Raw genomic sequence first — 12,932 nt, 5'->3', positions numbered from 1 at the left:
AAAGTTTTGTTCATATGAAAGAGAGGGGGTTAGACGATGAGAGTGTAGGGGGGCCTTTTAAAGAAACACCCCCCCCCCTTCATTAAAAAAGTACATGTTTGGTTATTTTTTAGAACACAGTAATGCTGCATGCTCATTTAGGATCAAAGTAAGTATTAAAGTGTCTGCTCAACCATCCCTCCCTTGATCCAACAACAGTCAACTGATAGTAAGTAAAGGTTACTGTTGGGTTTGGGGAAGGGTAGGTGTGCAATTGCTTAGATACTTGCATGAAACCCTTACTTCCTGGGGGTTTGCATTTGTTAAGGAAAATAACACGAGTAACTCTCTTGGTCAAAAGTCCACATTACCATTGATAGTATCGGTATTTAAATTTTAATTCCTAGTTGTACTCACTACAAAGCACAATGAAGGAGTACTTAGGATTTGTGAAGAACCTGGGGGGGGTTTGGTTTCAGTTTTTCTTACTTTTTTTCTATATATTGTAGTTTTACATTTACTTTTAGGATAATTTTAATGCAAGTTGTTCTAGAATGGTGGTTCTTACACTGCAGGTATTGTATAAAATTTTTTGTGTGAACTTGAGGAGTGACTCATTTTTATATTAAGGTAGAAAATTGTGTTATTTATATTTGATTGTAACAATTTTATGAACAGTAATGTTCCCTTGATTAAGCACTTCCCTTGAATGAACTCCACCCTTGATCTAACACTACAGATGGAAGCAAAATTACAAATGAAGCTGTGCTTGAATGAACATTTCACCCAAGCATAAGAGTGTGATTTTCAGACTGGGATTACATGGAAAAAAGAAACATGTTGCAACTTTGTATTCCACACTTGTGGCTCCAATAGAACATACAGTTTTGATTCTAGCTCAGCTTAATGGTGAGTCATTGGAACTGCCATTATTTTTCTTTTCGAAAACATTACACCTGATTTACCATAATTTTGTTTGCAATTTAAGAAATATTGATTTTAAAATAAACTGTGCCCTTGAATAAACAGCACACTGGAATGATTTTTGCATTGCTATAGATTATTATTAGTGGGATTATAATTTCAATCACAATGATAAATTCTAAGCACAGTGAATTTTGATTTTACTAACAGTTTAAGAACTCTGAAAAATAGGTCTCTCATTCTGTTGTATACCCCATTAACACCAACAAAAATATGTTAAGTTAAATTGGGTTCAACTGAATTAAATCAGAAACAGAGAACTGAAAAATTGATTTTTCCATGTGGTTCAAATGGTCACAAACTTGTATTTTCAAAGTGCTGAATCAGAAGTTGACAAACATTTCTTTACACAGCTTCAAAGAAGAAAACATTTTTTAAAACCGTTTTTTACCAAAACAGCCTCTAAACATGTTTAAGTTTTGGTGTCAATGGGGTATTAGACAAGGTTGTACCCTACTTATGTGCGAGTTACATTCTTCAAAACCCAAAGTTAGTTCCCCCTTTCCTAGGTGTGGCTCTTACTGAGAGGCATAGCTTGAATACATCTATTATCTCAGATGCGATGCTTCTTCAAGGGCAGTGCTTAATTGAATAAATACAGTAGTTGAAGGGTTATGTTTTTGAAACCTGTCTGATTCCTTTAGTGATAATTTAATGGTAATGTAACTGCCTGAAATGCTCCAAAATTCCAAAAGGGTAATGTAAGTTGCAGGAGCAGATTCTTGACCTCTGTCTATAGCTTAAGGTGTGTTTAGTTAATAAGGGACCAGATCAATATGAGTTCAGTTTTAAATGCAAAAATTAATAACTAGAATAAAACATGCTGTTGTGTACAAAAGAAAATAAAAATGACAGTTAAGAGCTGCAACCTGAGGTAGCTAAACTAGACTTTAGTGAATCATTTTGTAAATAGGGCTGTTGACCAAAAGAACTAGGCTCAATTGAATTGTGTGAGACTTGGTCTTCTGGGTAACTGATTAGAATAAAATAATATTCATTATTTCACTTTGTCATATGTGGTTTCAATCTTTGTCTACTTCCTGTTTTTAGGGCCACCAACATTTCATCTTGATAGTCTCAGCCTTCTGGTCAGGTCTCATGACTTAATCCTTTAACTCCGAATATCTAATCATCAGTTCTCCCCTCTAGCTGCTACACATTTCCAGGTGTGGTTTACGACATAAGAAGTCACGCTTTCATCCTTGACAGTCTTGTATTCAGTATCACGCATGGCAGGGGATTGTTTTGCTACATACACAGCTGAGTTTACATCTATTGTGGGTACACAAATCTCTGTTGAGTTTTCAGTACACCTCACTCACATCCTGGGCATGGAACAATGTCATACATTACACCTTGTAAATTAGTTATACCTGATAAGTTTGAGTGGAGTGTTCTCATAACCCGATTGCTGGATGACCTATGAGTATTGTTGGGAGAAGTTACATGTTAATCACATCCAGAAAATAAAAGGTTGATATGAATGAAAAGTCCAAGGTTTTTGCTTTGGTTGAACTCCTTACTTCGTATTCTTGTGCTAAACTGTGGCCAATCGACATTATCAACTCAGTTGATAAAACCAAAATGTCTTGTTACACTGCCCTACTGATGCAGCACCACAGTTTCTTTAGAAACTTACCCCCCCTCCAAAAAAAAAATTTTATGATACTCAGCTGAAACAATCAAACCTAAATCATAGTAAAAGGGTGGCCATAGATGGGGTTGTTCAGAATTAAACCATGCAATTCCTCTGAACTAAAACATCTGATTTTTTTTTCAATAAAATCTGCATTGGTAGAAGAGAGCTGCATCCTAAAGTTTCAAGGAGGCCAACAACTTAAATTTTCGATTATAAGTTTTAGTTTTAATTAAAACAAAATACAGAAATTATTCTAAAACCAAATGAAATTACAAAGTGACCCTAGTTAAATAATTTCTAATATCAATTTTACTTTATTAGATATATGTGGTTGGTTTATGTTACTACCAGCAGAAGGAAAATTGATATGTTAATATATATTTATATATTTAATTTTAAGAAGGAATACAGTAATAAATAAGAGAACTGCAATGTTGTATAGCATCTCCCTATAGTGTTTGTATATGTAGGTTAAGTTATAAACTATGCAGCCTTAACCTTTAACTCCCATGAGTGACCAAGACATAATTTCTCCTTACAATATCTATACAATGTCAAGCAGACAAGTAATGAGAATAGAGAAAAATATCAATTAGATTATTAACTGATCCATTACCAAATTCTCTGAACTAACATCATATGAATTGTATGGCAGAAAGTAAAGAGAATTACTAATTAGATCTTGAGAGTGAAAGGGCCAAGAGCTTTCCTTACAGTACCAGGTGAAAAATTTGAGTAACTGTGGTTAGCTATGTGAAATGCAATGGGTAATGATGGTAATTCTTGAAAACATTCAAAAGAAAAAAAATACAGTTTTGAGCCAATAAATAAGAACATTACCATAATTCCAATAAGAGCAGATTCCTATTAAGTGAAATTATCCTTTGACCCCAGAAAAGACATCTTCAAGATGCTGGGAGTTCACATTTTTGCTGTGAGTTTGAGAAAGTACAAAGTTCAAGGTGGCCAAGGCTCAAGCAGACCACTATCATGCACATGTCAGCCAATTTAAAGTTATATCACATTGATATAAATTTTTTTTTACAAGATTTCTTTTCAAAGCTAACAAGTAATTTTCAAAAGAGCGCTAAGAAAATTCTAAAATGAGATCTTTAATGATCCTAAATATTTCATTATCTATAGGCAATAGCTGTTTGTACTTTAACTCATAAGAAACTCTGCACCAATTTGTGTTTTCCTTAAAACAATGCATCTCCTATGCCCCACTTCTGAATTTTAACATGGAATGAAGAATGATAGCACTCTAGTTTAACTGAACAAACATGCGTAAATACAAAAAAAGTATTCTCGTCAATCAGTGGTATTGACCCTTTAACTCCCAGATCAAATTTGTCATCCTCCTTGCTGCCAACCATACAATTTTTATGTTAGTTCAGAGAATTTTAGCATTAGGTCAACTAATTATTCCCAAATTGATATTTTTCTTTATTCTCATCACTTATCTACTTGATATTGTATTGATATTGCAAGGAGAAATTCTGTTTTGGTCAATCATGAGAGGTAAGAGTAAATGATATGAGAACATGAGAAATTCTACTTGTTTTCCATAACAGCATTTTTGGTAGAGTATATGTGAAATGCCTGCAGCATATTTGCCCCCTTAAATCTAACACTCACTCCTTAAATGTGTCTGTTTATGAAATATTGATAACTTAAGCCCTTTCATGATATAAATAACATTCCTGGCAAGCTCACATCTCCTTAATTTCTTTTTACATTTAAATTTAAACAAAATCTTTTAGAACTCTCCCAAACTTAACAATATGTCAAAACAAATTACCAAAAACTAAATTTTTAACTGATAAATATTTTTGTTAGGGCCTATAATAAAACTGGAGTAAATTTTTAAACATAACTATATCCCACCAGTTAAAAGATCAGTGTTCAAATCTGTTCCAATTTGTCTCTTCAGCCTCTACATTAAATCTTGACCCTTTCATTCCAAAGGTCTGAAAACTAACTCACTTAACTGTAAATCCTTACAGTTCATTTTTAGTAGTGCTGAGAATATGCTGTAACATGGACAAAACTCTATCAATAACAGAGCACTTCGTAGGTGACTAACTCTAGTCTTTGGATGAATTGTACAACTTTGATATTACAGAGCACCTTTAAAATTGCTGGGTAATTAACCCAGCAACTCTGCTTTGACTTTTCAATGTTATGTTCCCCAGTTGATGATTTTGTTAATTCTCTTAACACATGTGAGTTAAATTTTCTCCCATAAAAAGGAGTGAAAAGGTTAATCACTAGATTTAAATAGCATGTAATCCTGAACAGCATATTGCCAACATCCAATTATTAACTAAAAAAAATGTATCTTCACCTGGTATGCTCTAGTTGGTAACTAGGAAAACACATTAGAACCCACAGTTCTAAATGTTTACCATCTTTACCATAGCTTTTAATTTATGGTACCTGCACTTACTCTAAACAATAGTCTCTGTATCACCAGCATCAAGGAGACATCTTTCAACAGAATGCAAGTTCTCACTGCTTGAAGCACAGCCAGAGTCTTTCTTGTCTTTGCAGGATACTGAAACTCCATCTTTGGCTGCTTTCCTCCAACTGTGACCATCAGTATGAATAGGCTGCATTTCCCATGTTTCATTTTCATCCGCTGCCTCATCCCCATTAAGTAAGCTTTGTCTTTCCTCCTCCTGACTGGAGATGGAGGATGAAGGTGCCTCCTCAGTTGATAGGTTTGATCTGTTATCATCTTGAATTGTGCTGTGAGGAATGTTACCAATATCCTTAGCTTCCATGCCATTCATATTTGTCTTTCCTGTTTCATGATCACAGTCCTGGGAGGAAGTTTTTGGATTTGATGAATGTCTTTCATTCTGAGCTGGTTGATCATCACTTTCTACAAAATGACTCAACATTGCTTGCATTTCAGAGGCAAAACTACTGCCTAGATCCTCATAGGACAGCTTTAAGCAATCCATCTCTGTTTCAGCACCATCAAGATTAATGGAGGAGTTCTCATCAAACTCATCCCCTAAGTCATTCAGTCCATCTTCTATCTGCTCTATGCCACTTCCTGCTTTAGAGGTCAACTTACTTCTCCCTGTATCAATTTTAGCATTAGTTTCTTCCCCTGTAGAAGTTTCACAGAGGGAGACACTCTCTGCTACTCCAGCCAGGGGAAGGATTTCCTCATAGGAGGATCCTTCACACATTGCAATCTCTGGGACTGGCAATGTATTGTTGTCTACAACTTCAAATGTCTCTTTACTGTTTGTTTCAGGAATACTTGAACTAGCAGCAAACACCAAGTTCATTTCTTTCTCCTGCTTTCGCTTTTCAATGTGACGTTTTGCACAGGGCACCATACTTGCCAAAATCATGCAAATGACAAGAAAAGCTAACACTGAAAGAACAACCACAGTCAACAGGCTGTCATCCTCATCCTCATCATCTTGTTTGCCTCTTGCTGCAGCATGCATTTCTCCAATTATGGTAGTTCCAGAAAAGCCAAATGTTCCATTTAAAGCCATTGAGGTTGATAAGCTTACAAATGTTGGTGTTAACTCTGCAAGATAACCACTTGCAGGAAACAATGCATGCTGTGTGGTTAAATATGGTGTGCGAGTGAGGGCCATATGGGACATAGATGACCGCGATGATGTTGGCATGACAACAGATGAAGAAATTTCAGAACAATATGCTGACGGCTCAGCAGCTTGATACCTGATATGAAATCCTGTCCAAGCTATTGCATCATCACTGTGGAATTTCAGGCGAAGGGTATTCCCTGAGCTACAGATAACTGAAGGGGGTCGATTGCTATTGCAGAACTTTCCAATGATTGTTGCATTCGAATCAGTGCCATTCCATATTGTCAGATGATCATGGGGGCATCTCTGCCTATTTAGGTCTCCCTCGACTTTAAAATCCAAAAAAAGTAATTTCACAGATTTTCCTTCCGGCACAGAGATGGTCCATGTACATTTAGAATTGTGAAAATATTCTTTAGGAAAATTAGGTGACTTGACATCACCATTACTTCCTTGTAATTGTTCGTCGCAACCTGGGAAATACACTGCATAAAAGCCAACCTGAGGATCTGAGGAATTAGACTTGTATCGTACCCATAACCTACCACTGTTAGAACTGACTGGGGGAGGAAGGCTGCTTTCGTAACCACAATACTCGACCAATAAGGGTGCAGTTGCATAAGGCATTCCACCATCTCTGAACTCCACTAATCCATTACTACAAGGAATGTTGAAATTAATAAAATCAAAATGTATTTGTGAAGTGTTTGGTAAGATCACCGACCACAGACAATCTTGATCTACCGTCGGCGTACCCTCTGTCACGATGTTTCCAGGTTCTTGGGCCAAAGCGCCGCCACAACCGAACGAACAACCATACACTTCTAGTCTCATGCAAACGAAGGAAAAGTAACTGGATGGGTACACGCGTAGAAAACGTGCGGTGATATCCGGTGTAAGCACATTAAGCACAGTACCGTTTCGCTTTTTATTCCCAAATAAAATTGTAGCATTATCGCTGTTTTTATAAAGCTGCCAAGAAACACCGTCCATACTGTACTTCAGTTGATATTTGCTAACTCTTCCCATTCGAAGAGACATTAATTCCACTGGAGGGTAGAAACCTTGTGTTGCGATTGCAGATATCGTCGTAATTCTCTTCATGTCGATTTGAAGGTACAAAGGTTCCAATAGGCTATCGGGATAATCAGAACACCAAGCAGATTTCCCGTTCAATCTGGCCGACGAGGCAGGGAAATCTTTGTGCGAGTCCAGAGCCGTCACGAACGAATCTTGTATTCGACCACTCTCCATGCCAAGGGGAATATTACAATCGTCGCAACCCGAGGTACGTCTCGTTTCTCCTACGCAATCGGCTCCGCCATTTTTCGGTTTTGGGTTAGTGCAATCTCTTTCTTTGTGTCGAAATGGCAGCAAATTGCTATCCGATGGGATTTTGCAAGAACTCCAAGCTGACCAAGTGCTCCAGTTTCCGTCAATAGGTTTTGGTTTATCCCCCCAATTTGGCCAAGGCCATACACAAACACTTAGATGTACAAAAACAGATAAAATCACGAACAACTGTACTTCATGTCGCACACACATGGCGATCGTAATCCTTCAACAAAATTCAAATGAAGTCCACTCTACTGACCTTGACGATTTACACCGGTGTAAAAACAAATTATAACTAAAATCCTTAAGGAATGATAAAAGGTAATCGGATAAACACTGAGGTTCCCTTCCGCGCTCCAATCGTTGTTTACCAATGTTGGTGTTTCTGCGAACACGAAAACGTGTACAATATAAATGCCAATATCTTAGACAATGGGTCCGAGAAGCCGGAGTACAAACATTATGGGATTGACAGTAAGAATTGTTGTGCTCGTTGCAAAGATCTAGTCGCGGCGTAGATGTGTTATTTCCAGAAATAGAAGGTTAGGGCGGAGTTTGCGCTAGATGGCCAATACTGAAACGGGCTTAATGACAACAGATATCAATGTCGCTATATTGTGACGAGTCGTTCATAATTCAACAACCGGGTAAACAAAGTCAGGTCGAAAAGTTTTGTGCCACACAAGCATTTCACACCAGGTTTACTGTAATCGTGGCCATTATATTGATGGACCATGCATTTAGAAAAAGTTTTCCATCTGCCACAATCTCGTTTCAGTTTTGTTTCAGTTTTACCTCAGGACAGGCGAAATCCTGCTGTGTGAAGAATAAATTTCGCAACTAATTGACAACTGACAAAACTTAAAAAGAGTAACCTTCACAAGATTTTTTCCAAGTTTCCTATATTTTGGGTTTCGTAGAATTTCGTAAACGTGTTTCAGAAAGCCATACGGTCTGTTTGTTTGTTTGTCTGCTAATACGTATCACAAAGACAAGTGATCCGAACTTCCGGTTTTAATCCAACTCATTTCCGCTTTGTAGCCAAGTTGAGCCAACACACTTTATACCCAGGACACATGGCGCGCTATTAAAGATGGCGGATATGGCAAAACGAAGATTTATCTGAAATAATGAGGAATGCAAAACAGAGGTAAGAGTTTACTAGGCACATTGCGTTCACTACGCCTAAGAAGTACGTGAAGTTAACACAAGTAAGTACGTTTTAACAATGTAGTCAAAATTGTTATGTTCAAAATTGCGCAAGACTTGGTTATGAAATGCTGGTACATGTAGCTGCAAGGGGTTGGAACCACGGACTGTTCCAGTTTATACCCACATTTCTTTTTCTGAGCATTGCTCGTATCAATCTAAACCGTGACAAATTACCTAATAGGAAAGTTATTTGAAACCCAGAATAATAAAATGACATCGAAGGCATATGTGAAGTTTGGTTTGTTTATTTTTAATTTAAAGCTTACACAATGCTACGGATTTACATATGTTTTTCTCCTCGGAAAAATAGCTATTACTTGCAGTTGCTGCGTTAAATGAATTCTTCAGGACAAATTTATATTCAGGTTCTTTTTTATTACTTTTTGTCTTGTTTGCTTTGTTTTGTTTCGATTTGCCTTCCAGCATAATGCAACTTATGATTAAATCAACTAAGTGTAGAATGGATACTTTGGTTCACCACTAAGGTGAAGCAAACAAAAGTTAAGTGAAAGTCATATTTCTTTTTGATGACAGCGTAGCAAATGATCTAAGTGATAAAGGTGTGATAAAAGTGTCCCTTAAGATCAGCCACATGTCAGCTGTTAAAGCACTATGGGAAGATTTGTTTGTTGCTGCACTTTGGGATCGCAGAGAGTAACTTAACTGTTCAATAAGTGTCTTCTTCTGAATTTGGCAAAGAGTTCAATTTTGCTCCCTAATGTGACTTACTTAAAAAATAAAAAAGGAAACTGTAATAAATAAATTAAAAGCACTGTTGCTGCAAAAAATCACATTGACATAACTTATTGAAAATTCATAATTTTTTTCTTTCCATTGCATTTTCATGAAGCTCTTTTGTTTTCAAGTCTGTTACTTTCATCAATCTTTTAATAAGCTGTTAGAGGTGTATGTAATAAATTGTATCACAGCTTCCCACTTTTCACACCGAATGGAGGCTGTTATGTTTATTATCCCTCAATATTTTTCAACATGTGGGAAAATTGTTTGTGAACAGCTTACTCTTGATGGTGTGGGAAGTTTACTTTTCAGTGTTTTCTGAAATGATTTTATGGACAAAAGAAACATGTTACTTCTTCTATAACAACCACACAATGCTTTTCATCTTTAATTAAATTCTAAACACAGAGTTTTTCCATATTGGATGTAAGTTTGGAAAATTAGGGAATATCACTTCAGGTACAGCGTTGGATATCCCCAGTTTTCTGTCATGTAATGGGTTTAGACCAGTTGCCTACTAGCAAATAAATTTGTTGGATTATAGTGGAATTTATTGATCGTGAGTAATTTATTGTAAAAGTGAGGTTGTGGATTTTTTTTTAGTACAATGTGTGATGTTGTGATTAAAATATGAAAAAAGAAGGGGAAAAAACAGAGATAAACAAAGAGAGAAACCAACTTAGGCCACAGCAAAATACAAGAAACCAAATTGCTGTTTTTGCCTCAGATCGGTTGATTAGATAGTGCTAATATTTTAGCCAATGACAGAGTAGTCATGGAAAAGCTTAGTTCCAATATAAGATTGTTTTTAGGCCCAATTAAATTTATAGATAGCACTGTGTATGATGAATAAAAAGATCATTACAGCATTCAAATCTGTCCCAAATTGTCTCCTCTTAGCCAACCAGCTGAAATCTTGACCCTTTTACTTTCAAGATCCAAGAATTGACTCACTCAGTTGAAAACCTTACTCAGTTTGTTTTAAGTATTGAGAATATGCCTGAGATTGTGTTAATGCTCAACTAAAAGGTTCTTGTCAGATATCTTATTTTCTTAATGATAATACTTTTATTCATTTTTCAGGCCCTTCTTTATGGAAGCTGTGTGTCCCAGAAAGACAACATTACCAAGCATGCCTGTGATAAGGAGTTTCAAGCACTTAAAGCCTGCATAAGACAAGCAGTAAGTTTTCTGGGAGACTGATCAGGGTCTCTTTTCTTTTGGTGTTTAATTAGCTTGGATATCATGTTAGATTTTAAACCACAAACTTCAGTTATCATGACAAGGTAGTCATTTGAAGATGGGCACAAAAGTGTCCTTTCAGGGAATGGGATGATTAAAATAGAAAGGTTTGGCTTTTTCGTGCAGCACTTTCTTTATAAGAAATGTCCATAGTTTCTTTCAGCTAGTAATTTGTTAAACACAAGGAGTTAATGACTGGCTTCAAGGGATAAAGTGAGTTTTCTTTTCCCAAGGCTCTCAAATGTTCCTGGAACTGGAGCCAAAGGCAACAATTAGGGTCAAATGAAAAATGGCTTTGGGTTGGGAGGTATAACATTGCAATTTTAAACAATTGCAAAAGTATTTGGAGTACTTACATACTTAAACATGTACTCTCAAACTAACTCTTACACTCTCAAATGAGTCAGCTTTAATCAAAATTAATCAGGTTCAGCCTTTCATCAGTGGAAGGTTTAACTTTTCATTGTCAAATTGTTGGTGTCCTTTTTTGTTAATTTCTCTCTGATTTTAATTAACAGTCATCAACAAAAATTAGGGACTCAAGATAAAAAGAGACTACAGCAAGTCACTTAGCCATAGGAATGCTGTGCTTTTTCTACTTAAATTTAAATACTTCTTACCTATAATAATGTAATAATAATCATTAGATACTGAAAAAAAATGTTTCATTCCTGATTAGTCTATTGTGACTGAATTGAAAAATAAGTTATTGAGTGCAATACAGGATTTCCATACCACACACTGACTTGAAATTAAAACTTTTAAAGATAACTTAACAACACTAAACTCTTTAGTAGTTTAAAGAAAACATTTAAATTTGATGTGTCCATCACTGTCTACATTTTAATGAATGATCAAATCAAACAATATAATTATCTTAAGGCATTTTCCAACAGGTTGAAAATGTCTTTTTAGAAATGTGCACCACGAAATTGGACAAAGAGTAGTGTTTGTATGAGGTTTTGTTTAGAACATATCATGCATAAAAGCATATCAAACAGCTCTGACATTTCATAATTTATAGTGACTCGTTATATGTTTTGAAAGTTTTTCAAACAGCACTCAAATGGCTAGTTCATTTAACAAAACTTTCTAAACATCACTGATGCCTTTGAATTAAGAGATGTACTTGACCTCATGTAACTGTTATACTGTTACATACATTTCCCATCTGCTCCCCTGTGCTCACATGTGTCAATTCCTACAAGAACACACTGTTAGCTGAGGAAATCATAGAAGCACAATGATATTTTTTAATCCCTAATCTATACACATGCATTCCCTATTGTCTGTTTTTAACCCTTTACACTCCAACATCAATATATATGCATATTCTCCACACTTTTCTCTGTTCTGACAAGGAGAATTTGCTCAACAGTCAAAAGCTTTTTTTTTTTTGACAAGGAGAATTTGCTCAACAATCAAGGTATTTTTTGTCAGTGGTTTAATTTATGGATGACATTTGCAAGGCAAAACTAGTTCGAAGTCACTATCTGGGGTTTTAGGATTAGACAAAGGTAATAATCAAATTATAGAAAAACTGGTGTGCCTGGCCTTTTTGTTTACCTTATGAGAAGATGTTAGTAAAATAGGGATTCTTATCAAATATTATCATGTAATATTTTATATTTTTATCTCTCTTAAGTTTTCTCATTGTTTGATGATGCATTTTTGTTGCAGGCAAAGAAAATTAAAGTGTAGAGACTTGAAAAGAGAGAAAAACTTCACCTATTGCAGGAAAGTTCTGAAACAGGACGTCACAGGCAACCTACTCACTTTTTGCGTGGGGTAAAAATATTATAATAGGAGACATTTAGGCTTGTGAAAACTGATAAAAAGAATGTCTCTGTCGGTAAATATATAAATAAGGTAAACTGCTGCTTATAAGTGCCCTCTCCTCCCCCCCTCCCCCCCTCCCCCCCTCCCCCCCTCCCCCCCTCCCCCCCTCCCCCCCTCCCCCCCTCCCCCCCTCCCCCCCTCCCCCCCTCCCCCCCTCCCCCCCTCCCCCCCTCCCCCCCTCCCCCCCTCCCCCCCTCCCCCCCTCCCCCTTCCATTTATAAGTCCTCGGTTAAAGGCTCATCTAACTTTAAACAAAACAAAAAAAAAGCATCAAATTATAAGCTCCCCCCGATATAAACCCTGTTCTAGCTTTTTTTGTTTCTACAATACCAAAGTAGGAGAAGCCTCAGTGCTGTGACTTGGACATAGTAATTTTAATGATA

General features: G+C 36.4%; 2 protein-coding genes and 1 long non-coding RNA gene across 3 annotated transcripts in view; 2 read left to right on the top strand and 1 right to left on the bottom strand.

Moving 5' to 3' along the window:
• The window catches only part of LOC113683149 (transcription factor E2F3), an 8,815-nt gene extending 6,847 nt beyond the window's left edge, over positions 1-1,968 (top strand). The window contains exon 6 of the mRNA XM_089204110.1: positions 1-1,968. This exon is cut by the window's left edge and continues 2,655 nt beyond it. The gene's annotated coding sequence lies outside the window, so the exon portion shown is untranslated.
• An 837-nt stretch (positions 1,969-2,805) lies between these two features.
• LOC149052459 (uncharacterized) lies at positions 2,806-8,504 on the bottom strand. Its single transcript, XM_089203672.1, has one exon. It carries the CDS (start codon positions 7,726-7,728, stop codon positions 5,053-5,055), a length of 2,676 nt encoding a protein of 891 aa, XP_089059798.1. The 5' UTR covers positions 7,729-8,504; the 3' UTR covers positions 2,806-5,052.
• A 145-nt stretch (positions 8,505-8,649) lies between these two features.
• On the top strand, positions 8,650-12,622 carry LOC149052458 (uncharacterized). The gene is made up of 3 exons (XR_016186341.1): positions 8,650-8,668; positions 10,552-10,650; positions 12,391-12,622. It is a non-coding gene; the product is annotated as an uncharacterized LOC149052458 (long non-coding RNA).
• Positions 12,623-12,932: the final 310 nt, after the last annotated feature.

The sequence above is a fragment of the Pocillopora damicornis genome, chromosome 1 (assembly GCF_964200805.1).
Source record: "Pocillopora damicornis chromosome 1, jaPocDami1.2, whole genome shotgun sequence".
Lineage (NCBI taxonomy): Eukaryota > Metazoa > Cnidaria > Anthozoa > Scleractinia > Pocilloporidae > Pocillopora > Pocillopora damicornis.
Note: the sequence above shows the minus strand (reverse complement) of the source record. Positions and strands in the feature narration are given on the sequence as shown.